At 43.1% G+C, this 19,224-nt stretch overlaps 1 protein-coding gene across 7 annotated transcripts in view; it reads right to left on the minus strand.

Moving 5' to 3' along the window:
• The window catches only part of TRIM36 (tripartite motif containing 36), a 31,143-nt gene extending 12,124 nt beyond the window's left edge, over positions 1-19,019 (minus strand). For 3 of the 7 annotated variants that reach the window (XR_011736390.1, XR_011736389.1, XM_065861151.2), the window contains exons 1-4: positions 12,121-12,249; positions 10,793-11,027; positions 7,658-7,720; positions 3,252-3,577 (exon numbers count right to left, since the gene is read on the minus strand). Coding sequence is in view for 5 of the 7 variants with exons in the window: in XM_065861151.2 (XP_065717223.1) it covers positions 3,252-3,577; positions 7,658-7,720; positions 10,793-11,027; positions 12,121-12,243 (747 nt within the window). In the remaining 2 variants the exon portion in view is untranslated. Of the gene's footprint in view, positions 1-3,251; positions 3,596-7,657; positions 7,721-10,792; positions 11,028-12,120; positions 12,250-18,941 lie in introns of those variants that run through there. The other 4 variants (XM_071801929.1, XM_071801927.1, XM_065861152.2 and 1 more) reach the window with 4 other exon arrangements.
• Positions 19,020-19,224: the final 205 nt, after the last annotated feature.

Genomic DNA, 19,224 nt, shown 5'->3' on the forward strand with positions numbered 1-19,224 from the left:
CAATGTCAGTGTACACATCATTCAGACTCCATACCAGGCTGCAATAAACCATCCTGCTAATCGCTGAAGTTGTTTGCTTGTCTCAAGCTCCCTAACACTGCTGCTCAGAGCTGTAAATGCTATATAAAACACACCCAGCCCATAAAATTTAACCATGTCCATGCCAGCATTTCACTTCTCTCTTGAAATGGCTACAAACTGTTTCTTAAAGCAAGAGTTGACATAATACTGCAATGACTCAAGTCTAAGCTACACTCAGATCAGCCACACAGCCATCACTCTTGGAGCAACAAATGAAATGCAGCCGCTGTCACCAGTCACAGTCAGTTTAAAGACAAAAGGTTCCAGTGTTCCAATTTCTCTGACTCCAATTACAAGTTTTTTATGCTGAGTGCTAATTCTAGTACCAGCTTAAACAGCATTGTGAAAAAAAAAACCAAAAAAAAAACCAACCACATCTTTCAAAAATGGAACATGGTGCAATAACTGCTCAAAGAGGGAAAAAAAGTGCTGGTCAACTCCAAGCTCAAGCAACAGATAAAACCATCTAAAAAGCAGGGTGAACGAGTGTTAAAAAAGCCCCAACCTTTGCCTCATTCCAGAGCACTGAAAAACAACATTTGGGTCCATCTGCTCCAACTTAATAATGCAAAGCTCTTGAGACAACTTTTCAGTTTCATGTCAAGGAGAAGAACAAGACAGCAATGTCAACAGTCGAGCTTCTAAAATATCATCTTTTCAGATGCGCACACACACACACAGAGGAAAGGGCACAAAAATAGAAAATTGTGGGTAGCATAAATATGGACACACTAAGCTAAAATTGAAGACCATCTCTGAAACCAGCTCTCAAGCCCCAAATGTTATCTTAGGTTGTCCTGGTTTTGCTAAAAACAAGACCAGCTCTCTTTTAGTGATTTTTCTTTCAGCTAAGTTCTTCTAGGTGGCTGTACTTTTCTGAGTTTTAGCCCACATGTTTTTCCTAGGATGCTGTACTTGTGCTGGTAAGAGACCAACGGAATGCTGAAGAAGCTCGTGTTTAGATTTATTACTATGGTAGCTAAGAAAGACTGATAAGTTTTCCCACGTTCCATTGTGAGAGGGGAGTGTTTGAGGAGGGGTGGATAGGACAGGTGACTAAAACTGACCAACTGAGTATTCCATCCCATAATCATCATACCCCCTATATAAGATGGGACCACGAGGGTCTCGCTTCTCTTTGACCGTGGCCGGCATCTAGAGAGGACCCTGCCTGTCTGCCTGTGACCTACAGGCCTCAGCCCCTGCATCCCTGAAATCCAGCTTCTGGTTTGCTGTGAAGTCCCGCCCATGACTTCTGGGTGCCAGCCCTGCAGCTGCTGGAGTCGCCAGCTCCACACACCCAGCTCCTGCTGCTGGAGTGACACCAACTCCACATCAAGCACTCAAGATTAATTTTGTATATTTTGTGTATATTCTCTATTTATTAGTAGCATTAGTAAACCCTTTAAAACCTTCCAACTTGAAGTCTAAGTCTCTCTTCCTTCCCTATTATCTTTCCTATCATCTTTCTGATAAAAAGGAAAAGCGGTGGTGGGAGATAAGAGGGTAACAAGGAGCGTCTGCCACGGTTTATTGCCACCTTGCCTTAAACCTTGACATAGGCTATGGTGAAAAGGTCGAAGACACTAGTCTCACTAGCACAAGACTGTCAGTAAGAAGCATATGCAATGAACTATCCTGTTGTCATTGCTGGATTTAAGAAGAAAATCACAGGGACAGGCAGACATCTCCAAAAACTGTAATCATGCTGTTAGTATGTGGAGGTAATTTTTCCACAGCAGTGGGCACTCACACCTAACAGAAACCACGTATTTTTATTCATCTCCTCGTATAAGCAAGAATTACAGCCTACAAGCTAGAAACAGAAGAGGTCAGCAGACTACCTTGTCTAGTTCTTTCAAAATTCAAGAACAATCAGCCCAGTATGTGCTTCCCCCAGTACATCTGCATGTATAATTTTAAAAAGCTAAATCCCACACATAGGTAGACACTTGATCCATCAAGGTCAGGATGATCTAAAGCACTTCTACCCCTTTCAACTCTACTTTAACAGAATTCAGCTACTGACTTTTAAACTCAGATTCAGTTTCCATGTAGTATAACAACATATGGTACACAAAGATGGTACTTTTAATTAGTAATGTTGCGGCAGTGAACATTCAGATACCATAGAAGCAAAGTTTTCAAGGTGCTGTACAGCATTTTAGATTAATAGCTGTAAGACAACATGCAAACTTTTACCTGTTTATCCAGCAAAGGGACATTTCACAAAGACAGCTAGTGCATTTTAACACACATCAAGCACATGCTTGTTCTTAATGGGAATGAATGTGTTAGACTCAAGGAAGACAGCACTAAATGGACTTCTGGATGTTCACTATCTGCCAGGTTGCTAACTTTTGAGTTTCAAATTTTTCCAGCCTCTGAAAGAAGGTACACCACCAGTCAAAGGCTTCTTGTACACTGAACCTTAATCAAAGCAACCTAATTTAATCAAAATTAATCAGGACACCTTGAACATCAGCATTTCCAACACCTGTGGGACCTCCAGCATGATCACTGGCCACAGGTACATAGCAAGTGCTGGACCACCTGTTGTGGTCCTTTTTTAGAGGGGTGGGAGCTGTGACAGTTCCTCCCATCATGAAACTTAAATTCAATATGGCAGTGCCATGTTCTGTACCACCCTTGGCAGAAGAAACAAAGGTAACAGCACTTTGCAATCACTCTGTTTTGTCTGAATACAGCACCAAGAGTGTGTATAGAAAACTTGCCATTACATTTTGCTGTTCTGCTATAGCTAAAAAAAGAAAAAAAAAAACAGGGTGTAAGAACATCACAGACCTGAACTCCACCTTTTGCTATTGCTAGATGCAAAGAAGTAGGAGAGAAAGAAGATGCTTTGAGATTAATCAAGTTCAGGTACAAAACATCCAAAGGAAAGCAGCCTTAACGGAATCGGTGACGGGAGCAGGCAGTTATGTTGCATTTTTTAAGTTTACCACACAGTGTCATCCTCCTTGACCTGAATTTTAGAGAAAAGCACTTCCATTCTAGATGTTCAAGACCACCAAGTCTTATCAAAAAGAAAAAAAAATACTCAAGTCACAAGTAACACAAACCATTTTCCAAATTAAAAATAAAATCCTTATTTGTAGGGTCCCTTTCAATTATATTCTTAATACGCTGAAACCCAAATTCTTACTTACTTTGGGTCTGAAGTTGGTGGTTGGCCCTACATATTCATGCTGGGCTTTCACAGTTCCCCAAGGATGGTGTACTTTGAAACATTCGTTGCAATAGCTGGCACTGCAGTCCATGCAGCTCTTCGTGGACTCTTGAGGTGGAGGTTTGCAGAAATCACACATAATAGCAATGGCTGCCCTGGCTGCCTGTCTGTATCTTTCCACAATGGTTTCCAAGGTAAAGTTGCGAAATAAGCCATTAATGCCACGTTCTCCAAGATCAATATCCCGCTGGCAACCCGGACAAGGAAACAAACTCGATCGAAGGGTCAGTGAATTGCGTTTTCTGCCTGTGTAGACAGGAAATCCTGATTTAGGAGGAGCATAAACAGAAGAGGTTTAAATTGTAAAGGCAGAAGCACAGGAACTTATGAACCAATTCCAAACTACCATAGCACATCATCCAAACCAGTACAATACCAATTCATATGCAGTCAGCCAAGCCAAAGAGAACACATTTGCCACGATACAGCAGTGTAATGTCTGAATCCAGGGGACATTACAAACTACTACTCTAAAACTTAGTTCTACGTTAAAATTAACCTAACTGTTCCAATTCTATCTTCTTAGTCTAGTTTTGGATGCACTCAAGCTGCAGTCTTTCAAGCACAAAACCTTGTGGAAACCAGTTGGTTTTGGGCTAGCTGGCTGCCCATCACTTCGTAATACAGTGAAGTGAAAGGTGCTTATTCCCAGAGTGAGACTTGTTATTCCCAGACAAATATAGCCAACTTGGAGCTGCCTGAAGTTTACTTTGTCTGAGTTAAAATTATCTGGCTTGTCCCAAGAGGGACTATAAAAAAAAAATCAAGAAGAAAACAAGAGAACTAGATATTACCAGTATGAAATCTCAGCCAAATTATTTAGTTAAGATATGCAGAGGCTGACTTGGCCCTTGCTGAATGGCCTTGATAAAACAGGGCTGCTAAGTAGGCCCTGCACACCAAAGGGGATGCTGAGATGGTTACATCTGAGAGATTCCTCTACCCTGAACTGGGAAACCGGAGATCTGCATGGTTACACATGGTATGTCTCTCTCTTTTCTTTTCAAAATGGGGTAGCAGAGAAGCTGCACTCCTGCCAAACAGCTACAGATAAGATTTCCCCTCCTCTCAAAAAATAAAGTGATGAAGAAAACTAGAGAGAATTCAAAGGGCAACAAAGCTGGTGTGGGGCCTGGAGCACAAGTCTGATGAGGAGCGGCTGAGGGAACTGGGGCTGTTCAGCCTGGAGAAACGGAGGCTGAGGGGAGACCTTATTGCTCTCTACAACTACCTGAAAGGAGGTTGTAGTATGGAGGGTGTTGATCTCTTCTCTCAAGTAGCAAGTGATAGGACAAGAGGAAATGGCCTCAAGTTGCACCACGGAAAGTTTAAATTGGATATTAGGAAAAGATTCTTCACAGAAAGAGTTGTCAGGCACTGAAATAGCAACTCCACCACTTGCCTTGGCAGCCTATCTCTGGAGGTGTTGATGCTTTCTTTTGTTTTGAAATGTCCTTTGATGCTATCCAAAAGACACTTGCCTTGTGCTGCTCTCCTGTGGCTGCTTCATCCAACAATCCAAAACCTCTCTTCCCTTACCAGTCTCTTTAAAAATTTCCTAATAAGGAACTAGTTCCTTGAAAAATCTTTGAAATGTGCCCCATGGTAGTTATGCATGACCACCAGCTAAGAAGCCATAACCAGACCAGGAATACATATGTACAAACTGGTATTCTCAAACTCAGCTGGTTTCATGCCTTTCTGTAGGTCCTGAACAGAACAACTAGATTTTTTTTCTTATCTGAAATTTTTGTTAGTACTTATTTGAAGTGAATTAATTACCCGAACTGCACATGCTGCAGTACCTGTAACTTGGCATACACAGCAACACACACATGCAATGCATGGCAACAGCAGTGAAACACAAACTGTATCTCCAAAGTATGCTCCAAGCTAGCACTGCACACAGGAACACAGAGAGAAGTCCTACAGGTGCTTCTGCGATGGCCTAAACAAAAAGATGATTTTGCATGCAGTACCATGCAGTCAACAGCTACAGCAAGGCATCTGCTGTACTTACATTTCCTAAAACTAAGAAAATAATGATACAGTGTCATACGTACAAGAACTGCCTGCAAGAAGTACACTATAGCAGAGAGCAAGCAATGAAAAAGCAAGATAACAAGAAAAAAACAAAAACAACAAACATGGTGCAGTGGTCAAGTTTAAAAACATAATCTGAAATTTGTATCCAGTAGCATGCTTTGGTAGTCTGGCCAAAGTGGCTCAAATGTGGAAGGAGTGTTTGTTTAACTCAAAGGTGAATTCAGCTGCATCCCAATGGAGGCCTTTCATTCTGCCCATGGTGGACCAAAATGAGACCATCACCATGAGCCATGCTCTGTGAAGACTGGTGACACTGGTTACAGAAAGCAATCAATGTGAAGGAGTTCTGCTCACCTTCAGATGTCTCATCTCTTTTCAATCACAGCATTCTAACAGCCTAGGGTTGTGGACTTTTTCCCGTTTTAAACCTTGGAAGTTTACTTGCTAAGTTTCTTGGCACGCTTTTCCACTTGAATACTTAAAGTATGGAAACACTCTCTTGCCTAGCAAGTGTTAAAATATTAACATGCAGTAAGAATTACTCTGCTTTCTGCTTGTAGGATTTCTATGCTTGTATTTTAAAAAGGAAGCACTGATGAAGTGATAAATTACTTGGAGAGCTACCTGTCTTGTGTTCAGTTTGACAAAACTGAAAAAAACCCACAAAAAAACAACAACAACCGAATATAAAAACAGAGCAGCAAAATCCTTGGATCTTTTAGTCAGATGTGGAGCTTAAAGAAACTTAGGTCCTCCCCATATTCTCTCTTTTCATGTCGCCAATTCAGTTTACAACAAACAAGTATGCATTTTGTGAAATATTACGTATTGTCACAAGAGATTTTCCACTGTGATTTGTAAAAACACTGCTTCACTTGCAATGAATAGCTAAATCGATAACCAAAAAATCAGCACAACATGTGCCCATACTCAGACTCCGAACTCACAAGTATGAGGATACAGACTGCAGAGACTCAAGTCAAAGAGCAATCATAACCATGTCTTTTAAAGACAGTGTTTAAATGTCCTCTTCCTAAGCAGGGGTACAACCACTTAAAATGTTGAAAAGCCAAACCTGCAGCTGATAGTTTGCAAAGGGATAAGACATCTTAAAAATGAAATTGTTTTTTTCCAAGTAAACAGTTATCACCAGAATTCTATGGTTATGGAAGACATGGAAGTTAAATGTGTGAGAGTTTAAAAAAATAAAGATTTTAAAAGTCAACTGGATTCTCATAAAAGTTTTTAAAAACAGATACATGTATATTGCCACCCCCGGAAATTCAGTTAATGCTTTCAGATGCTTTAATCTTCCCAGAATCAAGGGTGCTTTCTGCAAAAAGAGCAGGTAAGGACAGCTTTTGAAGGGCTCTGACGGTGTACTACACTATCTTTGGTTTATGACACTTCCAGTCTTCAACTGAAGCAACTTAAACTTGCCCTTCCGATTAGCTGCTTTTGTATGTAGCTCAGTTCATGCCTTCTTGAAGGACACAATATTTCTCTGGATTGCTCATGTGCCTGCCAATATCATGGCAACATGGAGATTTGGAGTTTTTTCCCATTTTTGACAGAGTATCACAACAAGAAAATAAACACTTAGGTTAACAAGCCCACACAGTGGCTGAGATGCTCAGACTAGCTCAGTTTTGGAAATCAAACGCACTTAAAGAGACACTGGCTGTCCTTCAACTGGACTGTGTCCCTAAGCATGCCAAACATTACAAGTGTATAAATTTAAAATATTTTGTTTTCCTCATATATTCATGTGCTGTGCTAGATTGCCATATCCAGAACTACCTTATCAGATTAACATGATCTAAATTTCAATCTGCTTCTTTATCAAATTGAGGGGGCTCAGCTTTTGTACAACGAAGAATTTGTTTTACCTTTAAAAGTTACAAAGATCAGTCTAACAATTACACTTCACTACCAGTAAGACAGGAGTTTTATCTAAACTTGAGTATGTAAACTCTTAAAAAATAAAAAGCATGAGGCAAGAGGGTGACTGGATTTTTGTTTTAAAGCAAAAAGAGAACGTGAGTTTTTTTACCCATCGACATGTGTTTGGCCACGGAAAAAAAATAATAATCCAACCTTAAAATGATTTCTGGTCCAGTTGACCTTTAAGTCTGTGTTAAACAGAATGAAAAGCTTTCCTTATAGAAGTCCTTTGCTGTACCTTTGCTCGCTGAAAAAGTAATTTTGCGGACTTGACCACTGACAAAAAGTGATATGCTAACCAACAATATTTAACTCAAGATCTAAATGCTAGACTACCTCTAGCCGATACAAGAAATGAAGCATTTCTACCTCTGCACCCAAAAGACCTCCTCTGTGAGGCTGCAAACAATGAACAAAAAGCTGTTTAGAATACAAAGTAAGAGATATACCATTGGTTTACAATGGTTCAAGTAAAAAGCATCAACTGTTTTCTCTCCTGTGGCTGTTAATTTACTGCAGGGCTGAAAGACAAGAATGTCTTGTTCACTAGCACATGAAACAGCTGTAGTATTTAAGCAGAACAGAAAAAGGGATAAAGAAGAGATATGGGGGGATGCAGAGAGAGAGATTTCAAACATTCAGTTTTGGCATCATTCATCATTGCTACGCAAGTATCAGCATAACCACATAACTACATTACATGCTTCACTCTAATTACGTGAACATTTTAATTACACCAACATTACAGAAAATGGATTAAAATAAGAAATATCCTTTATTGTCATTCTATATGCAACATGTATTTTCAAATCAAAAATTATTTTACATACGATATAGATAGTGGGGGTTTTTCAAACAAACACACTAGATTTTAAGAAGCACATGCACTCCATTTCAACTGAAAAATAAAGTGTTCTACCATTTCCAGCCTTTTTCCATTAAGATAAATTGTATTTGTAAATGCAAGCTGTATGTGCACCACAAATACAGAATGTGGACCAGCTCCTTCTGGCATCTCAAGAATTTAAATGCCCAAATCATTTTAAATAGATTATACTCCTCCTGATACTCCTGAACTAGGGAAAAAGAAATAACAAAAAAAACCCCAAACAAACAAACAAAAAAAACCAAACAAAAAACCCATCACCACCACCAAACAAACCCATCACCCCACCCACATCAGGAGGGATACATGATACACATTTTCAAGCACAACTATAATGTCCTGACAGGGACTTGCCCTGCACGTGCCTACCAGAAATTCTAGTGGGGTTTTTTTGTTGTATATGTGATGGTCCACTTCAGATGTTTTCTGGTACATTTTTTCTCTTACACAGCTGTTTTATTACAAAATCCCCTAAGGATCACAAAATGAATTAAGCAAGGCAGTGCCCAGTATGAGTACTTCAGATGCAAGATGAGAACCTACATTTCTAAGTTGCAAGTTGGTTGAACATTACCAGTACCAAACATCTGAAAGGAAATCTCACACCCCACAGAGCAATGAAGCTATAATGCCTATAACATTAGAGGCAAAGACAGTATAACCTGAATGTCCAAATGTAGCCTTTAAACTTCCCATTTCCATATGCTTTTAATTTTGCAAATGTGAACTGTTTGAGATAAAAATTTTCCTGTGATGTGTTCTGCCCAGGCTCTTTGGGGGCAACGCAGGGAAGCCAATCGTTTGCAAGTCTCAACACTATCTTGCTACTGATCAAACAGGTAGGAAGTTTTTAGGAAGGCATTCATCTCCCTCTACTAGCAGTTCCGGGGAGGAGATAACACACATAACTTCCCATCAGTTTGCTGGGATGGTACCAGATGACTGTGGATTTAAAGATCACAGCCCCTGCAACAACTTCTGTACACATATATATCTTTGGGGGACAGCAATACCAAGAACGGGTCTGTCTTGCCCTGTCGTTAAGGACATAACGAAGCAGTAACACTAAACCGTGCCGGAAGGGCTGCCAACAACTATGGCAGCACTGCAAATTGAACTCTGCAAACCTAATAGTAATTGAATGTCAGGTTCCCAATGGAACTTTGCCTCCTCTGTGCACAGGGCAGACTGTGCCCATGCTCCCTCACTTCCCGAGCCCCAGTTATCACAGGGAGGTCAGCTCACTCACACTGCATCCACCACTCCCCAGGCACCCAACCTAGGGCTCTCCAATGTCTATATTACAAAAACATGAAGCAGACAGCAGCAGTGGAAATCAGTGACCACTTCCATCTATACAATGCCACACCAGAACATTACTATGCTTACTGAGGCAGAAGTGGCATAGACTTGGATTTGAGAGAAGGCAATTACCAGTGGACTCTCTTCATTCAACTTCACATAACACCACAGCTAGAGAGGGCTTTGAAAGCAGCTGAAGATTAAGTATGTAAACAGTGACTGTGCGGGTATGTGCCCCATGTCCAGAAAACTGGACTATAATGAAGATAACAAGCCATGTGGTTTGCAGACTCCCTCAAACCATGAAAGCCTCCACCAGCCAAGATACAGCAAACACCACACTTGCTTATCAAACTGATTTGAAAGAATACCAGTACTGAACAACTCAGGAGATGCTTAAAAGAAGGAGGTGAAATAAAAAACTCGAATATTGAAACCTGGGAACTGGGAAGGGGAGGATCAGCATTAGTAACACATGAAATACAAGATACAGCTTTAGGGTTTGTCTTGTGGGTGATTCTTCCAGAGCACTGTGGACTGTGGTTTTAAAGTGGATATGTCAGAAGAGAGCCTACAAGCCAAGATGAGGTTTCTTTCAAGATGCGCAAAGTACTTTCGATGTATCTGTGTAAAAGCAAATTAATGCACCTGTGGATCACACAGACAGCTGTAAAAATCTCCTAGTGTGAGCCTGAGGAGTCTTACAGCAACATGCACCTTCAAGCTGTGAGCTGATCACACTGAAAGAAACAATGCAGTCTTCCTACAGTCACCTGTCCTCCAATTCTGCAACCATACAACATTCATCATCTATGGAAAATGATTTATTGTAAAGCATAATGAAGTGGGCGGGACAAAACTATCATTTGCAGAAGCTCAGAAGGAAGTGGAACTACTGAATTTCAGCTGGCCAAAACCTGAGAGAACGACCTTAACCACACTACTGACAGGCAATAAAATTGCCAAAATCTACATCTCAATGCTATTGAAGGTGATGCCATTGCATCTCAGTATACCTGAAATACAGGAATAAACAAACACAATTTTTGCAAAGATTTACAGGATGCCACAAAGACAAATCTATTATATATGAAATAAAGTGCATTGTCCTTATGCATATTCCCATTGTTCTTGCCACAGAATGAACAAGGCTTCCACTGTCCCTAAGTCATCTCTTTAACTACATCAGTACTGGGAAGACATTTTACCAATGCAGATATCATTCAGCTCAAGTGAGTCTAATACATAAAATTGGGAAAATACACAAAAATTCTGATACGTACCTGATCTACTAATCCTGTCAATTCTGTCCATGCTAGAAGAAGAGATTTTAATTCGAGGGCTACTCTGATTAGAGGATTCAGAGCCTCCATCAGCAAATGAGTCTTCAAATGCAAAAAGTATTTCTTTCACACATTTGTGACAGACATTGTGCTGGCAAGGAAGGATAAGTGGATGAGTAAATAACTCCTTGCATGCTGGACAGATGAGCTCCCTTTCAATACCCTTAATGGCAACCTTCATGAAAGAAAGAAGGAAAAACAAGCGTAAGCACAGAAAACATGAGCCAGCAAGACTTATTGCACAGCTGTATGTCACCAAACCCCACCTCTGTAGAATACTCTATTGCACACAGTGCTAGCTGGTTTGAGGCACTCCTCTCCATAACACTGCAAACAAATCTCAATTAACATTTATGAAAGCACTGACAACATTCATTTCAGCTGAACTTAACACTGCCACTAGGCAAACTCAGTTCATCTTTAGGTCATGTCTGCATTGCAGGGGAGGAGAGGCGGGGAGTAGTCTTAATTCCACTTAAGGACCTAGTGAAATGAAAGCAACCATACTTGTCAATGATAGGAATCCATACATTTAACTTCCATACGTTTAACTCACCTTGCTCTTTCGGTTTTCAAGAAGGGAGGTTAAAATATTATTAATAATTTTTAAAAAATATATGATAAATAAATAAATAAATAAAAAGAAAATAAGTGTCAGGTTGGTTAAACAACAGGCTTTCCAGCCGCGTAATTCACATTTAGGGACTGAAGCTGCCTTCACTTCATTACCCTAATAGTTCGAGTCAGGAACATTATTTATTTATCTGTTTGTTTGCTACACAAAGAGCAGCCCGTGGGTCCATGCAGCCCTTGAGTAATTTAATGACTCCACAGCCATCTGGCACCGCGCTCCGAGACCGGACTACGGGCCGGGCCAGCCTTCCGCAAGCGAAACCCCAGCGCAGCATCAAGTGGCGAGCAGAGACACCGGCTGCCCAGCGCCCGCGCGTTCCCTTCGGGGTTTGCAGCGCTCAGCTCGCCACGGGATCACACCCGCCCCGTTCATGCGCCTCCGGGATCGTCTCCCCAGCGGCACCGAGCCCCGTCTACGGATCAAGCCCCGTGCGAGCCCTGCCCGCCGTGTCAGCACCGCAGCGCTGCCGCCAGTGCCGCTCCCAGCCCGGCAGCGACGAGGCTGCCGGCATGTACCGGGCGGGGCCAGAGCAGACACCCCTAACCCAGCCCTGTCCCCCGCAGCAAGGCGCAACAGGGGAACGAATGCCAAACCCCGACCCGGCGGTGCGTCCCCCGGCTCCCCCCACGCTCACCGGGGTCTCCAGCCGATCGCCCTCCATCCCCGCGGCCCCTCCGCCCGCAGGCTCCGCGGGAGCAGCTGCCAGCCCGGCGTGGCGCCCCGGAGCCGACGGGGCGCGAGTGCGATATAACCGCATTGTGCCGCACGATGGCGAACGGGCGCGGCACCGGGCTCCGCCCCTCGGGCGGGACCGTCCCAGCGCCCCAGCGCCAGGGGTGGCCGCTCCGGTCCGCACGGGGAATCGGCGTTTTTTAAAAATGTGTGGGGTTTTTGTTTGTTTGTTTGTTTGTTTGTTCTTTCGCCAAGCGGCACTGCGAATGTCGCCCATTCCAGCGGCGGGGCATATCTAGTACTTCCCCACTCAAAGCCCTTCCTTTAATAGCCTCATCTGGGAACGGAGATGTCACACAGGTGTGTGTCTGTCCGTGGGGACAAAAACATGATGATACGCAGGGCGTGGGAAGGCGAGCTGGGCCGGGGCATTCTAAGGGCGCAGCAGGCAAGCGCCAGGCGGCTTTCGTGGCAGCTAGGATGAAAAAAGAAGCGGTGGAGTGGTTATGCGTGTCTGCATCTCCTGCCCTCCCCTTCCAGCATGCTTCCATTGGAAAAGGTGCAGCAAATATCCTTTCACCACCAGCCAGAACAAACAAAAATACAATTTAAACCTCCAGCTTCTTCAGTTTTTGGCAAAGGTGCAGATACAGCCATTGCAGATGCAATGCTGTCTGTAGTTAACATAGCATTAGGCTAAGGGAGAAAAATCAGTCTTTAAGAAACTCAGAGTAAAAAACACACAATGGAAGGAGGTTTGGTTAAGTAAAACAGATGGAGCCTGGACTATGTGAGAGATGAAATGCTGGCAGTTCAACAGACCCTAAATTTGAACTACTTGCGTATTTAAAAAACTAATATCAGGATAAGGAGTTCTTTTTTCCCCTCAGAATCACCCTTTACATGAGTCAGTAAAACAAACATGCTTGAAATGTCTTATTTGAGTTTTGGTCTTTATTTACATCTGGGCTTCCAGTGGCCTGCACATGAATGGAAAATTACACTCAGAAGTCATGAAGACAGAGGTGATGTTTTTGCATGTCTGGGATTACAAATAAGAACTTTGTAGAAAAGAGGTTTAAAGATGTTATTTTGCATTTACTTTAGAAACCACCCTCACAGAAATACACACTACTGTGCTTGAAATGCCAGCAATGCACAGTATGTATTAGAGCTGAAGGGAGAATGGGTTGATAACAACATGAGACTTCCAACTATGTTTTGAGTAATGATTTGCAAACTTCTGAATAACTGTATTATCCCCTAACCACCTCCACTACCCCCAAATTTCCTAATGTCACAGGCAGGCTTTAAATGATGTAGCTCTTAAGAAGCCCTTGTCTACAATAGCACATTACCCATTGCTGGCAGTGGATGTGGCTCATTTGAGGCCAAATGTACAATCAGCCCCAGATAAAACCTAAGCCCCTTTGGCTATGCTTCCGCCTTTAAAACAGTGTGAAGAAATTTCATCTTCAGAAGCACAGCAAGGCAAATGATTCTGCTCTTTGTGCCAGATGTGTAGGTGCCAGCAGAGATGGATGTTGAAGGCATGGACAAAGCTGACACATGTATTTTCATCCTGTCCTCCCACAGCCTTCAGATGCAACACAGTGCCAACTACTGTTATGGCCAGGACTTGTGGGTGACTCTTCGTTCAATCCCTTAATAGATCATTAAGGTATTATCTTGTTTGTGTGTCTGTTTGCTCTGGCTTCAAGATACTTTAGAGCAGGATTTTCATTACTACCTCCTCCTCCACCACATGAAGATGTTACATGGATGACAAGGTCCTCAAAGACCTCCAAAAAGCAAAACTCTACTCATACTCTTTTACTATCTCTTTGTTCCATCCTCAGCCCAGGACAACTGCTTTTGTGTTACCAGAATCCACAGTAGCTTTAAGGTACTGGAACAGAAAAAAAAAAAATGCAACAGTTAGGAATCACTGGTACACTAAAAAGATAAGAGTGCCAACCACTGTCAGAAGCGGCTGATGTCGTAAGCTTCTGCAGAAGGGGTCTGTAAAACCAGCGTGGCCACAGAAAGCCAGAACAACTACCCTTCTGCTTCATTTGCAGACACACACATTCATTGATTGGACACCTTTTTTGTCAATGAGGGACTCCACTTACATCAAGTAATACCTGGGAAGTGTCGAGATAGTTCAACACATCCTTCATAATTCAGTCCTGCCTCCTCAGCAGGAGGGTCTGTTGGGGCTTGACTGGCATGCCTTGCATTCCCAAAACAGCAGCACAAGACAGAAACTGGGGGGGCAGGTGGGGATTTGCTATTCTATTTTACCTCCTACCTCAGGTTGGATGTGCTTGTTAATTTAATCAGTGGTACGCAGCAGTCTCTCCGGTGCTCATTTGCATTAACTATCAGTACAATTCAAAGAAGGATGCAGCACTGATTTTCAACAAGCCACAAACATCCTACACTTGGTTTTCAGAGTGACTGGGTTCCCACTGCATGAAGCAACACAGCCCTGCCCCAAAATGTCCAGGACAGTCTGGCAACACCTGCCCTGCCTTCAGGAATCAAATCCTCAGACCAAAGCTTTCTGAGACATTTTTTTATGCTGTTTTTGCAGCCATGGCTTGATCCTGAGCCAGTTCCCACTCATCTGCACTCCACTGTCTGAACTGCTGCTACCTGCCTTGCACTGGGCCTGCGTCAGAGCAGAGCCAATGCAGAGATGTGGAGCATGAAGAGTGAGATTTGCTCCTCTGCTGACGTGACAGTTCTGGGCACTGAGTCCCTAGCGAGATACTTTGCTCCCTGTGCAATTGAAGTATTTTCTGTCAGGATGGATCCAGTGGGCTTTCAGTCTGCATCACACTCTCTGTAAATTGTCAGTGATACAATTTGCTTCTCTATTTAGTCCTTAAAATCTGAACCTTGAGGATCATTGTTTTCCCCAGGATTTTATCAGTCATGCAGGCTGAAAGTTCTATCATTCACTTAGAATTCAGGTAGGAATTTATGCTGCTTGAGAGAAATGTGCCTGTTTTGGCTCAGGAATACAGGTTCACCTTTGTTTTCTTGATGGTGACACTTCAGTTGGGTTACACTAAATAGCAGCAAAGGCCTATAGACGTTGGGTGTTTCAGAATGAAAATAAAAGTGACTTGAGGATTTCTTGACATAAAACAAAAATATCAAGCCCTTAATCCTGTTAATCCGGTTGTTTATCTGCTCTGCAGAGATGTGCTCCAGGCCCATAACCCCCACAGCTGGATGGGTTTCCTAACAGATCCCATAACCTGATCAGCTGGACCCAACAAGTTTGGAACATCATCCAAGCCACCGGTATGCACAGGAGCTAATAAAACCATGCTAATCAAATGGCCAGATTCAGCTTTGGGTAGGATTTATAGCTAGCACATCTCAAAGTGTATTAAGAAGTCTCGGTATATCTTTATTTTTCCACTTACTGGCATGTGGACAGAACTCTTCTTCATGCCAGGACACTTGGAAAGCAGCAGTTGCAGGGGATCCAAAGAGCAGCTACAGACACACGAGCAAGAAATATGTAAAGCTTTATCTTCTGAAATATGAGAAGCAGAACTTCAGTTCAGCTGAGTCAGGCAGCCCAGAGCAATGCACCAGCCTCTAAAGCCAATAGTAAACTTTGAGGTATTTCCAGTTCCTCATGCAAATAGTTTTTTGTATCCCTATACAGCTCTATCCCTTACCCTTACCTGGCAAAAAGCTGAACCTCAGTCACTGCATGAAAGCAGGCAGAAGGGAGGTAAAGAAATCAGTGTCACCTGCAGGCTCCAGGTAGAGGGCATGCAGAATTTAAAATGCTCTTAAAATTATTTCTATTAATTTCTCATATTCACATCCTATGGAGTTTGGGGCTTGATTTTAGTCAAATCTATTTCTCTAAATCTATTTCTGCTTTTTTTTTTTTTTTTTTTCAGGAGAAATGCTTGTACAGCTGCTCCTTATGAATCACAAACTGTCAGTTTCTGCAAACTGTGTGAAGGGTAGGAATAGATAGTAAAACAAGGCAAATGAGAGGGGGAAAAAATAGAGAGGACTAAGGATTTGGTTAAAAAAATGAAGCATGCCAAGATCTTTATTTCAACAAAATCAACAGTTAGTGCAGAAGGACGCTGTCAGTGTTGCTAGCCTTTCTCTGAAATTCACACTGGTTTACATTGCTTTATTGATTTTATTCACTTACAGGAAAATGCGCAAAAAGGTTCTACAAAATGGATTATAAGTATTGGTATCAGTTACTCCAACAGACACAAATATTTCTTAAGAGAATTTTCTAAAAATTCTTTGAAGCTAATACTACAAGAGAAGCAGATGCTTTCCAATGAAGAAAACAGATATATGCGAGTAAAACAATTTTTGAATGGAGTGAGCGTGAATAATTGTAGCGATATTTATGGGTTTGACACTGCAAAAGGAAACTTACAGACAGTGAAGAACAGAGAGGGGAAAAAAAATGCCCCAAACCATTTCTGGAATATTACGTCATTTTGAGACAGTTGAGTGTCTGTCTTTGCTGTGATTTTAACTGGAATTTCAAAGTCCTGAAAGAAGTTTGTACAATTCCCTTCTGCCTCAGTGCCTCTGCCACAAAACGCAGTTAATTGTTGATCTGTCTCACAGGGATATTTTGGAGTGCTCAGATGCTGCCGTGACGCTTGTGACAGGTGCCTCAGAGGCTCAGAATATCTCAGAGTATTGTAGTGAGCCTAAACAGATGTTATGGTTATATGGATTATACAAGGGCTGTCTTACTGGGCCTAAAAGCGTTATATGCGTCTTTCTGTTGCAGGTACAATGTGCAAGTTGTGTGTCTGAAACAGAGTCACAGGGGAATAATTAATACAAATCATTAAAAGAGATAACAGGTTTTTGAAGTGACATTCCCTCAGGGATAAAGCAATATATAATGATTTGCCCTGTTTGCGAGGCCTGGCAGAGACTGCAAACTAAGTGGATTAACAGCATGAGTGCCAAAAGAGGCCACGTGGCCAGGGTCTAAGAGCTGATGTATTGTACCTGTTGGGACCCCACACAGCTGAGAGGTGAGTATGCAACTCTATTGTTATTAGGTCCTGTTGCTCTAATAGTTCTTTGTTTGGTGAAAGCTAGATGCTTAGCAGTTAATTCAGAGCATGTTAATGCTCTCAGGCTCTGTTGCAAAAGCTTTATTGATGGGGGAGAGCAGGAGAGGGAAAATTGGAGTGCTGGGACCTCTAAGCACTAATACCCTGCCCTTAGGCAAATACAGTTTACCATGCAGAAGAGTCCTTCTGCTGGCATGATTTATGTCACCCGAGAAAACAGCTTAATTATCCCAGCAGAATGCCTCCAAGCTCCTGAATAACATCAATAAATTACAAAGGGTCTGCAACCTAAAATCCCTGTGCAGAGGTAAAGAAATGCAAAAGGAAAATGTGGAGAATGAGCGGTCTCAGGGCTGGCCCTTGGGGAGCTTCAAGCAGTGACTGCCACTTTGGAAAGTCTATGAAGATGACACAACTGCTATTGCTCCTCTTTAGGTGCACCAACTATCTCTGAAGGTGGGATTTGGCAGTGTGATGCTCTGTGTGTAAAGAACAGCACTGTTTGTCATAAACATGCATATTTCACACTAACGTGCTAACTCAGCTGTCTGCCAAAGCATATGCTTTTCCAGAGGCTGTCTGGCTGAAGCTGCCAGCACAGACTGTGACAGAAGGGATAGTCATATCACCCTCTTACAGGGAAATCACAGGCAAAAGGAATTTCTTGCCTGAAACCCTTTATGAATTTGTGCATTGTGCAAAATGGGCAGGAACAAGACTTGGCCAACTAAATCTTCCTTTGGAGCCCCAGGTGTGGTTACTCCTGACTGAGCTGAAGCAGAAAATCACCCAGAAAACTCCTTTTTCCCGCACTGTGAAGGTTTATCCACAACATTTAGAAGAAGGACTGGGAGAGAGGGAGGTGGAGGAAGCATGGGTACAAAAAACAAGATGCCAAGGCAGCCTCTGGAGATGAGCTTCAAGGTCTTCATGATGCATTTGGAATAAACAGTCTTTCAAATAAGCCCTTTGTTTACCATACTTATTTTTATGTTTAAAAATACAGTGATTACTTCATTAAAAAAAAAAAAAAAGAAAACCCAAACAAAAAATCTGGACACAGCAGAGCTTTTGGGGTAAGAGGTATGCTCGCTGTCTTCTTTCATAAATCAGCAGCTCACCAATACAAGAAGACTGATTCCTCCCCACCCCTGCTTTTTTACATGAAAGGCACATGCTAGTTTCCCTCAAAGTATTTGTAAACTCTGAATCATTTCCTGGCGGTGACACTTCTCACTCCAGTATTGCCCACAGCCAGTCCAGCTACGGAAAACAGAAGCCCCTAGTACCAGCCTGCCATGGGTGCAGAATCACATCCACTGACTAGCAGAAAGGCAAACTGCTACACACAGAGCAGAAGGTTGCAAAAACGCCAGATGCCCAACTCTGCCTAACTGGGCTGAGTGACACTTCGCATGTAATTTTTAACTTTTTCATCCGGCAGCCCGGGAAGTGCGCGGCGAAGACCAGGCGAGCCTCTCCAGCACATCAGCTCTGAAGACGAGCAAAGTTCCGCCCTCACAAAATTCGGTGAGGGAACCGACCCTCCCCTCCAGGCGCCTCCCCGGCGGAGCTGCACGGGGGTGCCTGAGCGCATCCCACCGACACGCCGCCGCCGGGGACCCCCGCCGGCCATCCCTGCGTCCCCGCACGCGCTGCTGCACGGCCGCGCCGCCCCTACCTTGTCCCGCTTCAGCAGGTCCAAGAGGTATCCGAAGCGGCTGCCGTCCGAGGCCAGCGCCATGGCCCCGCTCTGCCGCTCCCGCAGCCCCGGAGCCTGCGGCGGGAGCCGACGTGGGACGAGCGGTGATCTCTGATCTCCTCGGGTGCTCACGAGAGCGTGGGCGCCCGTGGAAACCTCCCACTCCACAGCACTGACGAACCATCAGGGCATGTCGAGGTGCTCAGAAACACTCTCTCTTCTACTCAGATGCTGCAGCCACGAGACCCAGGTTAAAGCTGAC

Source organism: Patagioenas fasciata, chromosome Z, assembly GCF_037038585.1.
Source record: "Patagioenas fasciata isolate bPatFas1 chromosome Z, bPatFas1.hap1, whole genome shotgun sequence".
Lineage (NCBI taxonomy): Eukaryota > Metazoa > Chordata > Aves > Columbiformes > Columbidae > Patagioenas > Patagioenas fasciata.